The sequence below is a fragment of the Papilio machaon genome, chromosome W (assembly GCF_912999745.1).
Source record: "Papilio machaon chromosome W, ilPapMach1.1, whole genome shotgun sequence".
NCBI lineage: Eukaryota > Metazoa > Arthropoda > Insecta > Lepidoptera > Papilionidae > Papilio > Papilio machaon.
Genome location: NC_060015.1, coordinates 7,053,542 through 7,073,971, shown reverse-complemented (window position 1 = coordinate 7,073,971; position 20,430 = coordinate 7,053,542). Strand labels below are relative to the sequence as shown.

General features: G+C 33.6%; 1 protein-coding gene and 1 long non-coding RNA gene across 2 annotated transcripts; one reads left to right on the top strand and one right to left on the bottom strand.

The window, feature by feature from the left end:
* The first annotated feature begins 1,425 nt into the window (after positions 1 to 1,425).
* On the top strand, positions 1,426 to 1,941 carry LOC123723250. The gene is made up of 2 exons (XR_006756699.1): positions 1,426 to 1,512; positions 1,603 to 1,941. It is a non-coding gene; the product is annotated as an uncharacterized LOC123723250 (long non-coding RNA).
* A 226-nt stretch (positions 1,942 to 2,167) lies between these two features.
* Positions 2,168 to 3,698, bottom strand: LOC106719853. The gene is made up of 4 exons (XM_045685579.1): positions 3,443 to 3,698; positions 2,885 to 3,337; positions 2,558 to 2,708; positions 2,168 to 2,469 (listed from the first exon to the last, which is right to left on the bottom strand). The coding sequence occupies exons 2-4, from the start codon at positions 3,128 to 3,130 to the stop codon at positions 2,168 to 2,170; spliced, it is 699 nt and encodes a 232-aa protein (XP_045541535.1). The 5' UTR covers positions 3,131 to 3,337; positions 3,443 to 3,698.
* Positions 3,699 to 20,430: the final 16,732 nt, after the last annotated feature.

The following is a 20,430-nucleotide window of genomic DNA, read 5'->3' as shown; positions in this document are numbered from 1 at the left end:
TTAATATAAAATAATTGAAACAAGTTTATTCATTATGTGACCATTTATATACCAAAATGAACTTAACAAAACATAGATTCTTATGACACTAAAGTTTATTCAAAATGACATCCGTGATTTTGAATACAGGCCTTCAATCTGCTCGGCCAGTCGTCTATCACAGCACGAACGAGGTCCATGTCAATATCGGCGGCTGCTTTAATCAAGGATGTCTTGAGTGACTCCAAAAAAAGAATTTCCCGATATTTTTTTCCCGCGTACCGCTTCAACAAAGCGCGGCATCTCTTCAGTCTTAGGTCCATTAGACGAGCATTCAAACGATGTCCTATTTTTCTTCGATATGCACGAAGCCCTAAGTCTTCATAAAAAGCTACAAAAAACATTCCAATATTATAGTCATATAATTTTAAATTACTCTGTATATCATTACAGTGAACACTACATGTAAAACTACTTAATATTAAACTATTTTGATTGTAATTTCTAAGAAACAAAATTTACATGGGACAAATTAAAAAGCATACTCTTTAAAATCAACGGGATAAGAAAGTATCAAATATTTAAAAACACAGCATATACCAGAATTAAAAACTCCTTTTGAAATCTGTTGAAAATAGTATAAAAAATGTGAATTGTTTCATTTATATACATTATACATACTATAATTTATTTCCCCTAAATTCAGGGTAATTTTTACAACAAGATGGTGGTATTATTTTTACGGGTAATAACCAACTAATTTGAAAAGAAGTTTAATATGGCCGCTTGTTTCCCAGATCTACAGTATATTATTTGACACAAATGACATCTGCGTTTGGGCGTATAATGTTCGAAAAATACTATTTTATTTTAGCTGATTTTACCCGTATTTTAACATATTAGTTATTACAAAGACTGTAAAGAACAACTAGTTTGTATTTTCTTCCTTATTTTGTATGAATACACGTGAATAAGTGCGTAGTTTCAGTACTTACGATTGAAAGGTTATGTTTTTCTCTTTTCGCTGACTACGGCTTTTACAACCAACAATACAGCAGTATACCATGTTTTATACACTTGATCTCACTAAAACTGTAATATCAAAATATTTTTGCACAATTACAGCCACTAAGTACTCACAATTTTCGAAAAATAGCACGAATGTCAAACTTTGTTAGGGACAACCTAGGTTGTTTGTAGGGGACAACCTTTGTTCCAAACAAACCCCAAAGCCTGGTACGCAGAAAGGGACAGAAGATAGTTATCCCTGTCTTTGTCACGTCACAGGAATTGGGTATAACTGTATCTCTCTCACACACGGTATTATTATTACCGTGTCATAGACTTGGCTTAGATGAGTTTGCCATAAGATAAACCTAAGTCAAGTCGGAGCTAAGTCCGAGTACCGACTATAAATTTCAGCCTAAGTATGGTGGAGCATACACATGATGCATTTTTGGATTTGGGAAAATAGTGAAGCAAATAAATTCATGCAAGAGCTACATAGAAACAATGAACAAGTGTGGTTATTAGGTAAAAATAAAATATGTATTAATTATAAGTGATTAAGAATATAATGTTTAAAGTACATAAATATATATTAGTAAAATACTATTTTTTCAGGTGATTCTGGATATCCCCAAAGGCCTCGGTTGATGTTACCACCTGTTACCGATGCTGTTGAAGGGAGTCCCGAAGCAGTTTACACAACTGTTCATGGAAAAGCACGGGTGGTCATTGAAAATACATTTGGGCGACTTAAGAATAGGTGGCGTTGCCTAAGTAAGGATCGCACCCTCCATTATAATCCTGAGAGGTGTGCTGCTATAATCATGGCATGTTGTGTTTTACACAACCTAGCAATTGACTTTTCGGTGCCAGATCCACAAGAAGTTGTTGAGCAAAGTACAAATACATCTGAGGTAGCTCTACAAGAATGTGATGGAGATGATTTACTTCGGGGTAGAACTTTTAGAAATATTCTTATAGATAAAATTAGTAGACTCCATAATGTTTAATTTTTTTAATTTTATGTCTTCAGTTACATAGTATAACTTAATCCTAAATTTTTAAACTATTATTAGATGTAATTAATTAATTATAAATTTATGTAATACTAATAAATACTTTTATTCAGTTCATCAAAGAGATCACCTTTCAAAACATTTAAGAACATCCATTCCTATCATCATTTATTTCTGTCATCCACAAATTTATTCAACACTTTTAAAATCTCTTTCATTACCTCCAACAATTGACCTTGCAACGGAAGCTCTACATCACGCTGTCGTATTCTTTCTCTCTCAAGCTCTAACACTAAACTAACTCGTTCATTCTCAGATTCTCTTGCTTTCGCCTCATTCTCACGTAACATTTTCACTAACAATGCAGTCTTGTCCATTTTTGGTTTTTTTTTTGGTGGAGGCTTCCATAGTTTTGGAGAAGGAGCCGCCGTGGGTTGCTGACTCGTCCCAGGAACATTCCAATCTTCTGGAAATATTAATTATGTAAAATATATGTGTTAAGAAATTATAAACATGAGATATTTTTATACATAAATCTAGAGAATGTAATTTACCATTTGTAACATCAATTGGAGTGTATTGTAACTGCTCATTGTCAGTCGAGCTACAGATCTTTAAATCCGAAGATATCACATTTTTTTCCTTTTCTGTTTCATTTTTTTCCTCTGAAAAAAGACTACTTTTTTCTCTTTCTACCTGGGTGTCCTGTGAATTATAGGAATAATTTAAAAAGCATAAAAAGGTGTACATGTGTTAATCCTGAATATAAGCTATATACATTTCAAATTACACTCAAATTAATACAAACACATTTATATTGTTAGTATGATTAGTGGGTTAACAGAAGTAAAACAAAAACATTTTAAATAAAATAAACTAACTGAAGTATTGAATCCAAATCCAGCTTCATTTACTGCCATCCCTGTAGCTGCCTGAACTCCAATTATCTGCATTATTCGATTTTCTAAATCTGTTAATGATAATTGAAGTGCAGGCCCACCACCCGTAGCTTGAGCAGCCCTATTAATTTTGGCCCATTTACTTTTTACATTATTTTTGTAATCACTCCAAACCTTGATGAATAAATATACAAAGAAATAAGCACACAGTTGATATATAGTAGGCATGCAGAAATATAAACAAAAATACTTAATTAACTAAAAGGCGTCCTAATATTAGAAAATATTAGCAATATACTTGCTTTCCGCCACTTATCATCCGTTCGAGGATCCCCGCTACCATCACTATTTAATTTTTCTGCCAATTCTTTCCATTTTTGCTGTATAAAATGTCGACCACGAGGACCACCACTTGGCTTTGATAAATCACCATTCCTAGCAAATAAAAAATATACATGTTTTTAAATTTTTTAGTTTAGAGAAATTAATTATATTCGCACTTCATTTAAAAAAAGTATAAATACTACAAAAGCCACTTACTTTTCCATAAATTCCACCATCATAACATATTGTGCGTGACTCGTTCTCATTTTGTAATGATTATGAGACAAAGAATTATTTAAAAAGTTCTTGTAAAAGTAACAATTTCAAACAAAATGGTTAGTTATTAACTCAAGTGTTTTGAAGTGTTTCAAGTGTCAAGCGTCGGGGGCGTTCATAAACACGATGCCTAATTTTAATAAAATGCGTTTTAACGTTAACTAATAATCTACGTAGTAAAACAACAAAAAATATATTTTTTTAACCAGAAATTTATATATCTAACATATTAAATTGAAATGTATGTTAAATATTATAAATATATCGTGAGTAGATTGATTATAACGGTTATAGTTATTTTGTACAAGGTTTCAGAACGCCACGGTGTCTCAACACTAATTACATTAGAATGACGTCACCAATGTTTTTATGTCGAGCTCTCGAATACATTACGAATGTGCTTCGTGCTGCGAACTTTGATTTGGTGCGGTATTCGTATCGTCTACTCGATACATTTACATTACCGTACGTCAAAATGTTCGTGCTTGGGGCACAGGTTCCTCTAGTCAGGTATGTTATGATTGTGAATAATATTTATGTATTTTTAATTATTGTATTTAAATGCTCACCTTAAATGTTTTGAAGGATTGAGTATGTTTAAAAATATTTCTAGCTGACTGCCAAAGAAGAGTTGTGTTTCTCAAGTTTATGTCTAACTTTTCGGCACATTTCTTCAGTTGTGGGAGTGACATAAGATATAATATGTAATTAGGTTTTATTTGTTTCATAGAATAAATAATTGATAATAAAAAAAAATAGCCAGATCTTCCACTTATTCAATGTACTGTGATTAGGAGAAGAGGTCAGAATCATAAAAAAATACATTATGTCATATAAATCAAGCCATCTTATAAAACTTTACTATACTATATATTTTAACACATTAACAAAATTTCAGGTTTCACCTACACCAGGACCTTCACATGAGCATATACAGAAGAAACAACAAGTGGAAATGGACCAAAATGCCTTTGTATGTATTTCACTTCTTTTAATAGTATTATTGTTGTTATTATTTTACTATATTTAATTACTTGCAAGAACAGTTTTTCAATAACTGACTAAACATCTTAAAATTCAGATTGCCATAATGTTTTAATGTTTAATATAATAATTATAATAATTTATATTTTGTTCATTTTTAAAAGTTGAGCGACTGACAAATGCTTATAACTTCAATATAATTTTTTTAAAGATTTGTATGTCTTAACTAAAATCTAGGAATCCCTGTATTCCTAAACTTTAAGTTTACTGAATTACTAGTGTGGCATAAAATAATGTTTTTAAATAAACTAATATAATGTATACAAATTGAAATATACCTTTACTGGGTTAATTAAATACTTTTGTAAATGGAGTTATAATAAATATGTTTTCCAGGTTACTTCACCATCAAATTTGCCTCACAATAATGAGCTGCATGGCATGATTGAAGCTTCTATGGATGAAGCTTCTGTGGAACATACTGCAATACTAAAGTCTATTGCAAGTTCAAAAAAGCAAGTAAGTAAATATTTGCTGTTTGCTTCTGTTGCTGTTATCTAAAACATTGCAAGAATAACTTTGTACAAAAAATTTAATTTCAATAATTGCAACTTTGATTTTCCTATAACTTGTATCTTTTATAAAACTGACAATATACTAACCCTAAGACTGTCTAGTCATAAATTGTTTTAGTATAGTTATAGTTGATGATTTAAGTAATTTTTAAGTTACAGAATCGCAGACCCAGCATTTTGAAACCTTTGGGTGTTGGGAAAGTTAAAGAACTTTCACCAAGGGAACAAAAACTTTATTATACTTGCAGAAGAAGCTTGCAAAAAATAGCAGTTTTGAAACAAAAATTAAAGCAAAAGAAGAAAATCAATCCTATAAATAAATTGGTGAACGATGAACATGTGAGAATGCTATTTGATAGTAACCTCAGCGATAGTTTCGTACTTCTGCTGCAAAGCCAAATTCAAAATTGTCCCCGAAAGCCTAAAGGGAGACGATATAATTTAAAGCAACAAATTCTTGCTTTAAGTTTATACAAAAAACGGCGATTGTTTTCTTTACCATGTCAAAGTACATTAAAGAAACTTTTAAATAGAGTTCCCTTAAAACCTGGCATAAACAGGCAAATGTTTGATGGATTAGCTAACATGGTTGAGACAAACACAGATGAAGAAAATATATGTAGTTTAATATTTGACGAGATGAGCATAAAAAAGCATTTAGCATATAATAAAAAGTTGGATATAGTGGAAGGTTATCAAGACCATGGTAATCAGGGAAGATCAGGCGATGTGGCCGGCAAAGCTCTCGTTTTCATGCTTTCAGGCATTAGAAAACGATGGAAGCAACCAATTGCCTATTACTTGTCAGGGAACTATACAACAGCTACCTATTTATTCAATAATGTATATGAATATAATATTGATATATCATTAAATTAAATTTACTACCTTTAATTCCTTTACTTACAATTATTCTTTAATCGTGTATTAAACATCAAATATTATTTTAGGTTCTTGAAGAATGTTTTAAAATAGGCCTGAAAGTTATAACCGCAGTATGTGACTTATCACGGGTAAATATCAGAGCTCTGGAAATTCTTGGCTCAACAAAGGAGAACCCGTGCATTAAAATGGCTGATGATGAAATCTGTACAATCCTCGATCCACCTCACCTTATAAAATGCTTAAGAAATCTTTTCATGAAACACAACATTAAATGTAAAACAGATGTACAATCAAGTGGCCAACAAGTATATGGTATGTATATTGTTTATCATTTTCATTTTGTATTTCACCCAAGTTTTTTTTTTTTTTTTTGTGTTGATCTGCCATCAGTTACTACTTTTATCAGATGTGTTGAAAGTGTGAATTCATTACTTTACGAGTGTGACCTCCACTAAGGCCAACCACCCTTGATGCACAGTGCTAAGACACTTAAGAATTGGTATACGGCAGAATATCTTTTCTCTTCAACGGGTTTTGATAATTTTTATTTATAAGTTGTGCCGCCAGTTCATTAGGATGTTGTTTCAGCCTGTCATGATATTCCTTTCATTTCACCCGCGAGTAAACAAAATTGCGTGTTTTGCTTTCCTGTAACATTTCATTGGTATTCACGATCACTAAAATGTTTAAAAATTAATTAATTTTTATAAAAACAATAGCCACTTTAAAACTTAAAAGCAAAAAAATAAATATTTTTTACAACAGAATTCGGTGCCGAGTAAACCATAGGCACATAAGGCACCGACTTCTTTTGTGGAAAATATTAATGTTTCGCTTTTTAGTTTTGAAGTCGGTATTTTTTTTTTTCTAAAAATTATTTACTATGCTTATCATGACTGAGAAATATTATAGATTTAACAATTTAACTTTCAGGTACAGCTAAATGGAGCCATATTGAAACTTTTTATGAATTAGATAAAAATAATCCTAACTTTGTTTATGCTCCTGCTTTGACTGACATCCACATCAAATATGCTGCTCAAATATTTAGCCATTCAGTAGCAGCTGGTATATTGGCTAAAGTAGCATCAAGTAAGCAATAACCATATACATTAACCTAATAGTCTAAAAAACAGACAGACAGAGATAGATTTACTTACTTGCACATGACCAAACAGATAAAACTGTATGTAGGCCTTAACCAAAATATATCACGTGAAAACACATTTTGCTGAACCTTTCTTAATGTGTGTTTAAATTACATGTTGTGTTTTGTGGTGAATAGGTCGTAAATTCTGCATATTTATAATAAATAATGCTGGTATATATCTTATATATACTAGCACTTACCCGCGACTCCGTCCGCGCGGAATATAAAATAGAAAACGGGGTAAAAATTATCCTATGTCTTTTTCCTGGTTCTAAGCTACCTGCCCACCAATTTTCAGTCAAATCGATTCAGCCGTTCTTGAGTTAGAAATGGTGTAACTAACACAACTTTCTTTTATATATATATAAGATATACATATATATATATATATATATAAGATTGATGGATTAGGCTACATACTTAATAGGATAAGAAGTCTATGCCCAATGGGATGTTATGTAAAATGATATTAAGGATTTATACAGAAAAATAAATGATCAGCCTACAGATTGCCAGAATCCTATAATAATAATAATAATATAAATGTTAAGTTTATATATCTGAGTGTTTGCTACTCAATTACACCAAGAAAGCTAAACAGACTATAAAAATTTGCTATACAGATAGAGATACTTTTAATCTTGGAAAAATGTTATGTTCCATTCCTTGTTCCAGATCAGATTTGTATCAGATTTAGTTGTGGATCAAATTTGTCGCCGGAATCAAAACTGCTGTGATTACAAACCTCAAGCACAGCGGCCATCGTCGTAATTGTGAAGACGATTCGTTTGTACTTGCAAATAATCTAGAGGCATTTTTGATAGCCGGCGATAACCAAATAGAACAGACGTCAGATGACATAGAATGACAATTTGATCCACAACAAGATCAATTTGAAGATATTATTGGTGAAGCAGTTGTTTGTGGATTTATGGTCAAAAAACGAAATATAAATTGTTTTTATCATCAGACCATAAATCCATACACATTTTTACACAATTTAAAGATTATGCTGAAAGCTTAAATTACGCCAGTAAAAAATTTATTCAATGTGTGGAGATAAGTGCTTCAATAATTAATAATGAACTTGAATCAAATGGATACAAAAATTATATAGTTAAAAATTTAAAATCCATCCTTACATGCGCATGGTGGATTTCAGCTTTTTACTTAATTGTGACAGACATTATAATGAAAATTGTGATTTCATAATAAAATCAATAATTTTTATATCTTTAAAGCGAGTCTTAATTTAAAAAAAAATCGGGAACTAAATTTAATTAAATAAATGATGTTAAATTACTCTGTTTCATTTCATTATTCCTTTAACTAATTTAAGTTAATAACTTTTACTAACACAATATATTGGAAATAATGATTTTTCATTTTAAAATTATTCTTTCTTTAAAAAAATCTTACATTTACCAAATTATCAAAATAATCATAATTTCCAATATAAATTTATAACTATAAATAAATTAAAATACTAAACGTATATTCAAAATTCCCGCATTTTATTTTTTCATATGGGCGACCATTATGGCGCTAGTAGTATAAACCTCCGTGAAGTTGGCCCCCTCACTTTAATTTTTTTAACTTTTTTTTACGCAAATCGTTTGAGAGGGTTTGAGAGAAAAGAAATATCGTTTGAGAGTTCCTACTTTCTCCGTAAAAACAATTTCAAATTCTAGTGTGAAGTTGGCCCCCTCACTTTACTTTTTTTTATTTTTTTCAATGCGAATCGTTAGAGAGTCGTTTGAGAGACATTAAGAGAAAAGAAATATCGTTTGAGAGTTTTTACTTTTTCTGTAATAAATATTTTAATTCTGGGCATCGAAAGTTACAAATCGATTTTCCTTTTTTCCGAATTAAATATGGCAATCATGCACTTAGACATTTCAAATTTATTGTGTAGGTAGAGAATGCTTAGAGAGTGATTGAGAGAAAAGAGAAATCGTTTGAGAGTTAATACTTTTTCTGAAATATATATTTCAATGTCGGAATCGAAAGTTACTAATCGATTTTCCTTTTTTTCCGAAATAATTATGGCAATCATGCACTTAGACGTTTCAAATTTATTGTGTAGGTAGAGAATGATTAGAGAGTGATTGAGAGAAAAGAGAAATCGTTTGAGAGTTAATACTTTTTCTAAAATATATATTTCAATGTCGGAATCGAAAGTTACTAATCGATTTTCCTTTTTTTCCGAAATAATTATGGCAATCATGCACTTAGACGTTTCAAATTTATTGTGTAGGTAGAGAATGATTAGAGAGTGATTGAGAGAAAAGAGAAATCGTTTGAGAGTTAATACTTTTCCTGAAATAAATATTTCAATTTCTGAATCGAAAGTAACAAATCGATTTTCCTTTCGATCGATTTGTAGCTTTCGATTACGACAGTGAAATATTTTTTTCAGAAAAAGTACTAACTCTCAAACGATTTCTGTTTTTTTTAATTACTCTATAAGCATTCTCTACCTACAAAATAAAATTGAATCGTCTAAGTGCATGATTGCCATATTTAATTCGGAAAAAAGGAAAATCGATTTGTTACTTTCGATGCCCAGAATTAAAATATTTATTTCAGAAAAAGTATTAACTGTCAAACGATTTCTGTTTTCTCTCAATCACTCTATTACCATTCCCTACCTACACCATAAATTTGAATCGTCTAAGTGCATGATTGCTATATTTAATTCGGAAAAAAGGAAAATCGATTTGTTACTTTCGATTCCGAAATTGAAATATTTATTTAAGAAAAAGTATTAACTCTCAAACGATTTATCTTTTCTCTCAATCACTCTCTAAGCATTCTCTACCTACACAATAAATTTGAAACGTCTTAGTGCATGATTACCATATTTAATTCGAATTAAAAGGAAAATCGATTTGTAACTTTCGATTCCGACATTGAAATATTTATTTCAAAAAAAGTATTAACTCTCAAACGATTTCTGTTTTCTCTCAATCACTCTATTACCATTCTCTGTCTACACCATAAATTTAAATCATCTAAGTGCATGATTGCTATATTTAATTCGGAAAAAAGGAAAATCGATTTGTTACTTTCGATTCAGAAATTTAAATATTTATTTCAGGAAAAGAATTAACTCTCAAACGATTTCTCTTTTCTCTCAATCACTCTCTAAGCATTCTCTACCTACACAATAAATTTGAAACGTCTTAGTGCATGATTACCATATTTAATTCGAATTAAAAGGAAAATCGATTTGTAACTTTCGATTCCGACATTGAAATATTTATTTCAAAAAAAGTATTAACTCTCAAACGATTTCTGTTTTCTCTCAATCACTCTATTACCATTCTCTGTCTACACCATAAATTTAAATCATCTAAGTGCATGATTGCTATATTTAATTCGGAAAAAAGGAAAATCGATTTGTTACTTTCGATTCAGAAATTTAAATATTTATTTCAGGAAAAGAATTAACTCTCAAACGATTTCTCTTTTCTCTCAATCACTCTCTAAGCATTCTCTACCTACACAATAAATTTGAAACGTCTTAGTGCATGATTGCCATTTTTAATTCGAAATAAAAGGAAAATCGATTTGTTACTTTCGATTCAGAAATTGAAATATTTATTTCAGGAAAAGAATTAACTCTCAAACGATTTCTCTTTTCTCTCAAACACTCTCTAAGCATTCTCTACCTACACCAAGTCTATGACACGGTAATAATAATACCGTGAGTGAGAGAGATACAGTTATACCCAATTCCTGTGACGTGACAAAGACAGGGATAACTATCTTCTGTCCCTTTCTGCGTACCAGGCTTTGGAGTTTGTTTGGAACAAAGGTTGTCCCCTACAAACAACCTAGGTTGTCCCTAACAAAGTTTGACATTCGTGCTATTTTTCGAAAATTGTGAGTACTTAGTGGCCGTAATTGTGCAAAAATATTTTGATATTACAGTTTTAGTAAGGTAAAGTTTATAAAACATGGTATACTGCTGTATTATCGGTTGTAAAAGCCGTAGTGAGCGAAAAGAGAAAAACATAACCTTTCACTCGTAAGTACTGAAACTACGCACCTATTCACATGTATTCATACAAAATAAGGAAGAAAATACAAACTAGTTGTTCTTTACAGTCTTTGTAATAACTAATATGTTAAAATACGGGTAAAATCAGCTAAAATAAAATAGTATTTTTCGAACATTATGCGCCCAAACGCAGATGTCATTTGTGTCAAATAATATACTGTAGATCTGGGAAACAAGCGGCCATATTAAACTTCTTTTCAAATTGGTTGGTTATTACCCGTAAAAATAATACCACCATCTTGTTGTAAAAATTACCCTGAATTTAGGGGAAATAAATTATAGTATGTATAATGTATATAAATGAAACAATTCACATTTTTTATACTATTTTCAACAGATTTCAAAAGGAGTTTTTAATTCTGGTATATGCTGTGTTTTTAAATATTTGATACTTTCTTATCCCGTTGATTTTAAAGAGTATGCTTTTTAATTTGTCCCATGTAAATTTTGTTTCTTAGAAATTACAATCAAAATAGTTTAATATTAAGTAGTTTTACATGTAGTGTTCACTGTAATGATATACAGAGTAATTTAAAATTATATGACTATAATATTGGTATGTTTTTTGTAGCTTTTTATGAAGACTTAGGGCTTCGTGCATATCGAAGAAAAATAGGACATCGTTTGAATGCTCCTCTAATGGACCTAAGACTGAAGAGATGCCGCGCTTTGTTGAAGCGGTACGCGGGAAAAAAATATCGGGAAATTCTTTTTTTGTAGTCACTCAAGACATCCTTGATTAAGGCAGCCGCCGATATTGACATGGACCTCGTTCGTGCTGCGATAGACGACTGGCGAGCAGATTGAAGACCTGTATTCAAAATCACGGAGGTCATTTTGAATAAACTTTAGTGTTGAGTGTGTTTTGTTAAGTTCATTTTGGTATATAAATGGTCACATAATGAATAAACTTGTTTCAATTATTTTATATTAAACATACTAAGTACATACATATTGACTAAGTATTACCAAAAAATCTGTTTACCTAATCTTAGTCACATAAACAAAAATTACGCATTATTTTTTATATTTATTAGATTTATTAATTACAATTTAATTGGGAATATACAAATTGGTATATATTAAATTATATCGTAATTATTCATTTTCGGGACAAAACAGACAACTGGTAACCCCAATCCTTTTACTTATATATAGGTATAGTCTATAGTACTCTCTATCTGTCCCTTACGGGTGAACGCGCGTGTCATATCTATATAATTCTTCATCTGAGACCTACACAATAAATTTGATACGTCTTAGTGCATGATTGCCATATTTAATTCGAAATAAAAGGAAAATCGATTTGTAACTTTCGATTCCGATATTGAAATATTTATTTCAAAAAAAGCATTAACTCTCAAACGATTTCTGTTTTCTCTCAATCACTCTATTACCATTCTCTACCTACACCATAAATTTGAATCGTCTAAGTGCATGATTGCTATATTTAATTCGGAAAAAAGGAAAATCGATTTGTTACTTTCGATTCCGAAATTGAAATATTTATTTAAGAAAAAGTATTAACTCTCAAACGATTTCTCTTTTCTCTCAATCACTCTCTTCAGTTCAGTTCAGTTTCTTGATTATGGCTCTCCCTCAGCGGATTGGGCCAGTGTCGAGTGATTATAGTTTTATTCTTGTATTAAAGAGACTGGCAACACTCTACTTATGGATAAGTCTCGTGAGCATACAAGTGTTACAAACTCTAGAATTATCTACAAACGTTGATTTACCTAAAAAGGACGAACACAATAATATACATAGTATTGTTAGTAGGTTATGGGACAAACAACTTATAATCTAATATTATTTTTGTTAATATAATCACATAAAATATTTACAAACGGGGTATGTACGTGGGTTAAGAGGGTCTTAAAGTTAGTGGGGCGAGGGATATAATTGGGGAGGACATCAATTAAGGAAGAAGTTCTGTTCGGGCAAGAGAAAAATATATGGTCCACCGTTCCTTCGTCTAATCCGCATTCACATAGCGAGCTATCCTTAACCCTGATTTTTGCTAAGAAAGTTGGAGTGCACGCATGGCCTAATCGTAGTCGACAGATCGTCGACGTGGTCTGCTTATTTGCATCAGGGAACCTAAAAAACCATGGCCTCACTGGTATGGATTCTTGTATGTCTGCATAGTATTTTCCTTTGCTAATAGAAGTCTCGGACCACACAGATTTCCAACTAGACAAAAGATGTTCCTTAGCCAAGGACACCAGGTCATGAATGTATAGTTTGTGGTGACTCATTGAGCCACACGATGTGGCTTCTTTAGCTAAATGGTCAGCTGACTCATTGCCCTGGATCCCAGAATGACCTGGAATCCACGCAAGAGTGACCTGGAGACCTTGCAGAGAACATCTGTACAAAATGTTTTTAATTTCCATAATAAAAGGGAATCTTGATTTACTTCTAAATTGATTTGATAAAATTGCGTCTAAACAGCTTTTAGAATCCGAAAATATTATTGTCTTTCTAATCTTGTGTGATTCGATGTACATTAAGGCTTCTAAGATGGCAACCGACTCTCCAGTAAATACCGAGGATAAGGAGGGAAGTTTAAAATTTAATACTATACGGAATTTGGGAATCCAGACAGCTGCTCCCACGTAACCATGCACTGAGAGCTTGGAGGCATCCGTATAAATACTAAGCCAATCACTCCAGCGCTCATCAACTATTCGCTGGAAATTGGTGTTTGCGGAAGCTGGGTCCTTAGTTATATTTAAGTCCAGTATTATGTTCGGGTTATGAACTAACGCCTGATAGGGAATTTCAAATATGGGATTAAGGGTAGTTTGAGAAAGTGGACAAGCAAGACGAGTGATTTTGAGATAACTTTTTACAAGACAAGGAGGTTCTTTGTGTGCCCAATATCCACCGGCAGTAACAAGGTGTGACAGTTCATGAAGTTTTGGAAGAAGACTATGTGAAGAAGTTTGAAAAATTTTAAAAATAAAGCGATCACTAAGGTACTGTCTCCTGATATGTAGAGGGGGGTCAACACATTCGACTTGCATTGCGTTAATAGGAGAGGATTTCATAGCCCCTGTAATCAATCTGAGACATTTAGCCTGGACTTTGTCTAGTGCATGTAGAGGTAATTTATTGCATGGTTCAAGAATAAAGATGCCATAGTCGAGATGACTTCTAACTATGGCATTATACAAGAGCTTTTGTGAAAATGGGTGGGAACCCCACCAAACACCTGAAAGGGAACGAATAATGTTTATATTTCTTTCGCATTTCGCAATGACATGATTAATATGGTGAATTGATGTCAATTTTGAATCCAGGATAAGACCTAAAAACTTTACTTTATTTTTGACTGGAATTATATTACCATTGCAAGAAATTGAAATATCAGGTATATTTCTGACTCTAGAAAATACCACAACTGTACTTTTAGGTATAGAGAGATTGAGACCGTGATTCTGAAGCCAATCATCCAGATATCTAATAGCAGTGTTAAGTCGAGAGGTGGCTTCGTCAAAGTTGTCAGACGATACATAAAGTGATAAATCATCAGCGTATTGTAGGACATCACAAAATGAATTGACGGTAAGCTCCAAATCATGGGTGTATATACTGTATAGCAGGGGACTTAGGACAGATCCTTGGGGCAGGCCCTTCCAGACAAGTCTAGAGGGGAGAAGAGAATTTTTACTAGAAATTTGGACAGATCTAGCCGAAAGATAATTTGAAATATAGTTAACTATCCTCACAGGAATGTTCAGATGAAGCATTTTGCTTCTGAGCACCGGAAGAAGTACATTATCGTATGCTGATGAGATGTCCAGAAATACGCCAATCACCGATTTATTTTTCGAAAGGGCTATACGGATATCAGTAATAAATGAACTTAAACTATCCATCGTTCCTGCTCCCTTCCGGAAACCATATTGACTTTTAGCTATTATACCTCTACTTTCCACTAGCCATTCCAATCTATTTTTAATCAGATGTTCTAATATTTTTGCCAAGGTAGATGACAGTGCGATAGGTCTATATCCCAGAGGATCATTACTTAACTTCCCAGGTTTAAGAATAGGGAGTATAATTTGAGATTTCCATTCTTCCGGCGGAAGGCTGGAGAAAAAGATAATATTTATTAAATTTAAAAAAAAATTACGAGTTTCTAGACCAGAATTTACGATGAAAGAATAAGGGATCTCATCTATACCCGGTGAAGAATCTTTGAGGCCATTAATGGCACATAAAAACTCATCCCAAGAGAATGGGCGGTCAAACTCATTTTCTAATGGGCCCGATGACTGAAATACTGTAGTTTCTTCCATAGAAGGGGCAACCGGAGGAGCAAGTCTCTGTGCAAAAGTGTCTATCCAGACTGAGTGATCATTGGAAGAGTCTTCACAAGAGGTAACAGACGCACGAAATCGTTTTATGTTTCTCCACACCATTGAAGGGGGAGACATGGGGGAAAGAGATTCACAGAAGTGACGCCAACCAGAACGTTTTTTGTCGGAGAAGGTTCTCGCAGCTTGAGCGGCCACATGCTGATAATTAATAAAATTTTGTTCGGTCATGGATGAGTTATAAATTGCTTCAGCTTCTTTACGTTTTTTGTACATTTGCGTACACTCACTGTCCCACCATGGAGGGGAGGGAATTTTGTTTTTACCCTTTGATAAAAGCGGAATAGACTTATCTGCAGCTTTAAAGAGGGCATTTTTAAAGCGCTCAAGTGAGTCCGTCATATTGTCGAGACATGGAAGGGGGATTTTCGAAACTTCTCGGTCGGTCTCACAACAAAATTGAGACCAATCAGCCCTAGATAATTTATACTTAAGACGGGGACGGGGATTATTACAAAAGGTGTGAGAAGAAGTATCAGGAATAGACAAGAAATAGACAGGAGAAGGAATAGACAGGAATAGATGTGAGAAGAGTATCAGGAGTATCAGGATAGATAGGAAAATGATCACTGCCACAACCAAAGGGTTGTACCGTCCAAGAGAATAAAGAAGCCAGCGAGGGAGAACAAATGGAAAGATCGACCGCACTTCTCTCGTCTTGTCCCGGTCGGACTCTTCGCGTGGGAGTGCCGTCGTTTATTATACAAAGATCACGGTCATGCAGGAGATCGAGAAATTCAAGGGATAGGGAGTCGCAGGAGTGGGACCCCCAAAGAGTGTGATGAATATTGAAATCTCCTAGGAGAACGACAGGAGGTGGAAGAGAATCTATTATCACAAATAGTTCATTTAGGGTTGAAAGACGGGGATCTGGTATGTATATAGAAATAAAAGAAATGTTAAAAGCTCTAAGAGCTACAGCGTTGAATGTACTCGAGAGACCTGAAAGTGGAATTTGTGAGTAGGTAATAGATCGAGAAATTAATAACGCAGAACCACCGTGCCCATCAACTCTGTCATCCCTGAGACAGGCGAAACCAGGGATACGGAATCGAATCTCCGGGTTCAACCAAGTCTCCTGAATGGCAACGATAACAGGACTGTGGGTATTGATTAGGTCGATAAGTTCGTGCTTTTTATGTCTAACGCTACGACAGTTCCATTGCAGAATATTGCGAGGAGCCATCGGGAAGGGAGAATAGACGCTGAGTAAGTTTTTCTCTAAGATTGTTCGGTAAATCGACTTCGGAAAGCCGTGAGAATAAATTCAATACGGAAGATATTTCATTGCCCTGTGGCATTGAATCATCAGAAGCTGAAATTGATGTATTGGAAATGGCACATCCATTGGAGAGAGACGAGGGAGGGTATTCCGTGATCCTTTGGAGCGCACGGCGATCATAACCAGGGCTTGAGGCCGGAGTAGATGTCCGGCGTGGAAGAAACACAGTTTTACGGCTTGAAGATTTCAGTGGAGTACGAGGGGAGGAAGATTGGGGGGAACATGAAACAGAAGAGATTAGCGATAGCGATAGCGATAGCCCAATTCAAGATTTTTCATTAAGCGAATGTGTATTTCCACAAAACACACTAACTCACTTGGAATTAACAGAAGCAGACATCATAACAGCTATTAAAAAACTTAACATTAATAAAGCATGCGGACCCGATGGGATACCGCCTTTTTTCATTGTAAGATGTGCTCAATACCTTGCCCTTCCGTTAAAAATTATATTCAATGCATCTTTATCCTCTGGCACCTTTCCCGAACTTTGGAAAGTTGCGAATATTGTTCCTATATTTAAAAAAGGGGATCGAAAAAATATAAAAGACTATCGTCCTGTGTCATTACTCTGTACATTTGCTAAACTCTTTGAATCTTTAGTAACTCCGGTTCTCTCATCGCACTTGAACGTTGTATTAAAACACCAACAACATGGCTTTAGTAAAAAGAAATCGACTATAACCAATCTGGTATCATACGTTAATGATATATCTACGTCCATAGACTCTAAATTACAAGTAGATGCAATCTATACTGACTTCAGCAGCGCATTTGACAAGGTGGACCACAATATTTTAGCAAAGAAGTTATCTAGCTATGGTGTGCATGGGGTGATCTTAAATTGGTTTCATTCTTACCTTAGTAATAGGAGACAGTATGTAGTCACAGGTGGGTTTAAATCAGAGGCCTTTGTTGTTGCATCTGGCGTACCTCAAGGTTCACACTTAGGTCCTATATTATTTTTAGCCTTTGTTAATGACATCGTTAATGTTATAAAGAATAGCAACTGCTCAATGTTTGCTGATGACATTAAAATTTATAAATGTGTACAAAGTTTAGCTGACGCTCAATTATTGCAGGACGACATAAACGCTATTGAGAGATGGTGCGAATCAAACAGGATGGTTTTAAACGTCAAAAAATGCTTTCATATAAAATTCACGAAAAAAACTCGGCCTCTTCCTACATCCTATTCGGTAAATAATGTGGTAATGCATGAAGTTTCCAGTATACGCGACCTGGGCGTTCATTTAGATTCTAAGCTCTCATTTATAGACCATATCGACAACATGGTCGGTAAAGCAAACAGAACTCTAGGATTTATTAAAAGGTGCTGCAGGGACTTCAAAACTATTTTGCCTCTAAAAATACTCTATAACGCGTATGTAAGGAGCGTGCTCGAATACGCCTCTCCTGTTTGGAATCCAATGTATCAGTGTCACATTGATAGAATAGAACGAGTCCAAAAAAGTTTCACGAGGTATTTAGTCTATAAAGATAAGACCTGCTCGCGCGAGCTCGATTATGTAAACAGATTAGATCGTTTTAAAATGACGTCTTTAAATCATCGTAGGACTGTAACAGATATATTATTATTATATAAAATTATAAATGGTATGGCTATAGCTCCAGATTTAATCAGCAAGATTGAGTTGCTAGTCCCTCGACATGCGTCTATAAGATATAGTAGAAAAAGAGATATGTTGATGATTCGCCGTTATCGCTCGAATGTAGGCAGGAATGCACCTATCAATAGAATTTCACGTGAATTTAATGAAACGATTAATAAGTTATCGGATATAGACATTTTCTTTGATTCAGTGTCATCTTTTCTTAAAAAACTTAATGCAACTGTTTCCTTAAAACCGGTTAAGTAATACATACATTTTATTCTGTTTGCTTATATTTCATTACATGTTACTAAATTTTTATTTTTTTTTGATTGTCACTGCACTTTGTTTTGGATCTCTTTAGATGTGTATAAGTATAATGTTATTTATAGTTTTGTTATTGTGATACTCTCTTTGGTTACATGAATGCTGTGTTTGCCTGTAATTGAAATATGTTTAAGATTACGCTTAGATGAAACTTATGTTTTAAATTATGTATAACTGTGTGTAACATATTTTGTTGGCAACCCTAAATAAATAAAAATAAAAATAAAATAAAATAGATCTTACTAGTTGATCCAGAATATGAACGCATGCCGGTGCGGGGGTACCTTGCAGAAGCCTCTTGATAGGATTTATTTTCGGTGGACATGACATACTTAATTTTTTTTTGTCTATCGAATTCAGGGCAGGTTTGGTCATTGGCTCTATGACTTCCAGAGCAGTACAGGCAAGTTGGAGATGTTTTGTCACATGTTTCTCCCTCATGAGGTTGGGAACAGACAAAGCAGCGGGGTTTCGACCTGCATTGTGACTTGACATGCCCAAATCTGCAACACTTGTTGCATTGAATTGTTGGCAACAAATATATTTCAACAGGTATAGAATTATAAAAGCCATAAACATGTTCTGGTATCCTTTGTCCTGAGAAAGTAAGTACAATGGATTGAGTGGGAACCCACGAGGGGGGCCCACCTTCACTTCGGACTTTTCTATTAAGTCTGCGAGCTCGTACTATTTTACCTAGGCCTCGCTGGGTAAGGTCAGAGTTTAATTCCTCAACAATTTCTTCCAATGACCACTCGGTGGGCATATTTCTAATAATCCCCATTCGGGTAACATTGTATGAGGGGATTACTGCCTCATAATTATATTGCGTTAGAGTGGGTAGCTCGAGAAAAGAGTTAGCATCTGACGCTGACTTGAACTCAACCGATATGCGATTGCGACCAACACGTTTCACACCATCAGCCAGTACATTTTTAATATTATTTTTTGACAAAAAATATCCAAAGTGGATTGGTCTTAGAGAAACACCTAAAGACGACTCATTTTCTTTTTTGGAAACATGAACTAAAAAAGGGGATTCAGAGCCTTCATATTTATTTTTTCTCAGAGTAAATTCAGGGGTTATGTACGTTGATTGAATAGAAGGAATAGGGAGATCACCAGTTTTTTTAACAACGTAATGTTGAACATAATCATGATCATAATTAGTCCTTTTTCTATTATTATTCAAAGAACCATCTGTCTGTGGAAGTATATTACAATTTTCATAACCACCCCCAGGATCGGGAGGGTCGGTATCCATTTTGGACTACTAGTTTTAACTTAAACTAAGGGAACTTACCTTAGACAATCACAAAACCAATAACCAAACAAATAACACAAAAAGCAAATCAACAGATTGTCTCAGATAACGTAAATCTAAATAAAATAACCGCAACTAAAAAAAAACACTTGTACTACGCACTCAACCAGAAAGCAGAGTCAAAATCACTCTCTTACCATTCTCTACCTACACAATAAATTTGAAACGTCCAAGTGCATGATTGCCATATTTAATTCGGAAAATTAAGAAAATCGATTTGTAACTTTCGATGCCCAAAATTAAAATATTTATTACAGAAAAAGTAAAAACTCTCAAACGATATTTCTTTTCTCTTAATGTCTCTCAAACGACTCTCTAACGATTCGCATTGAAAAAA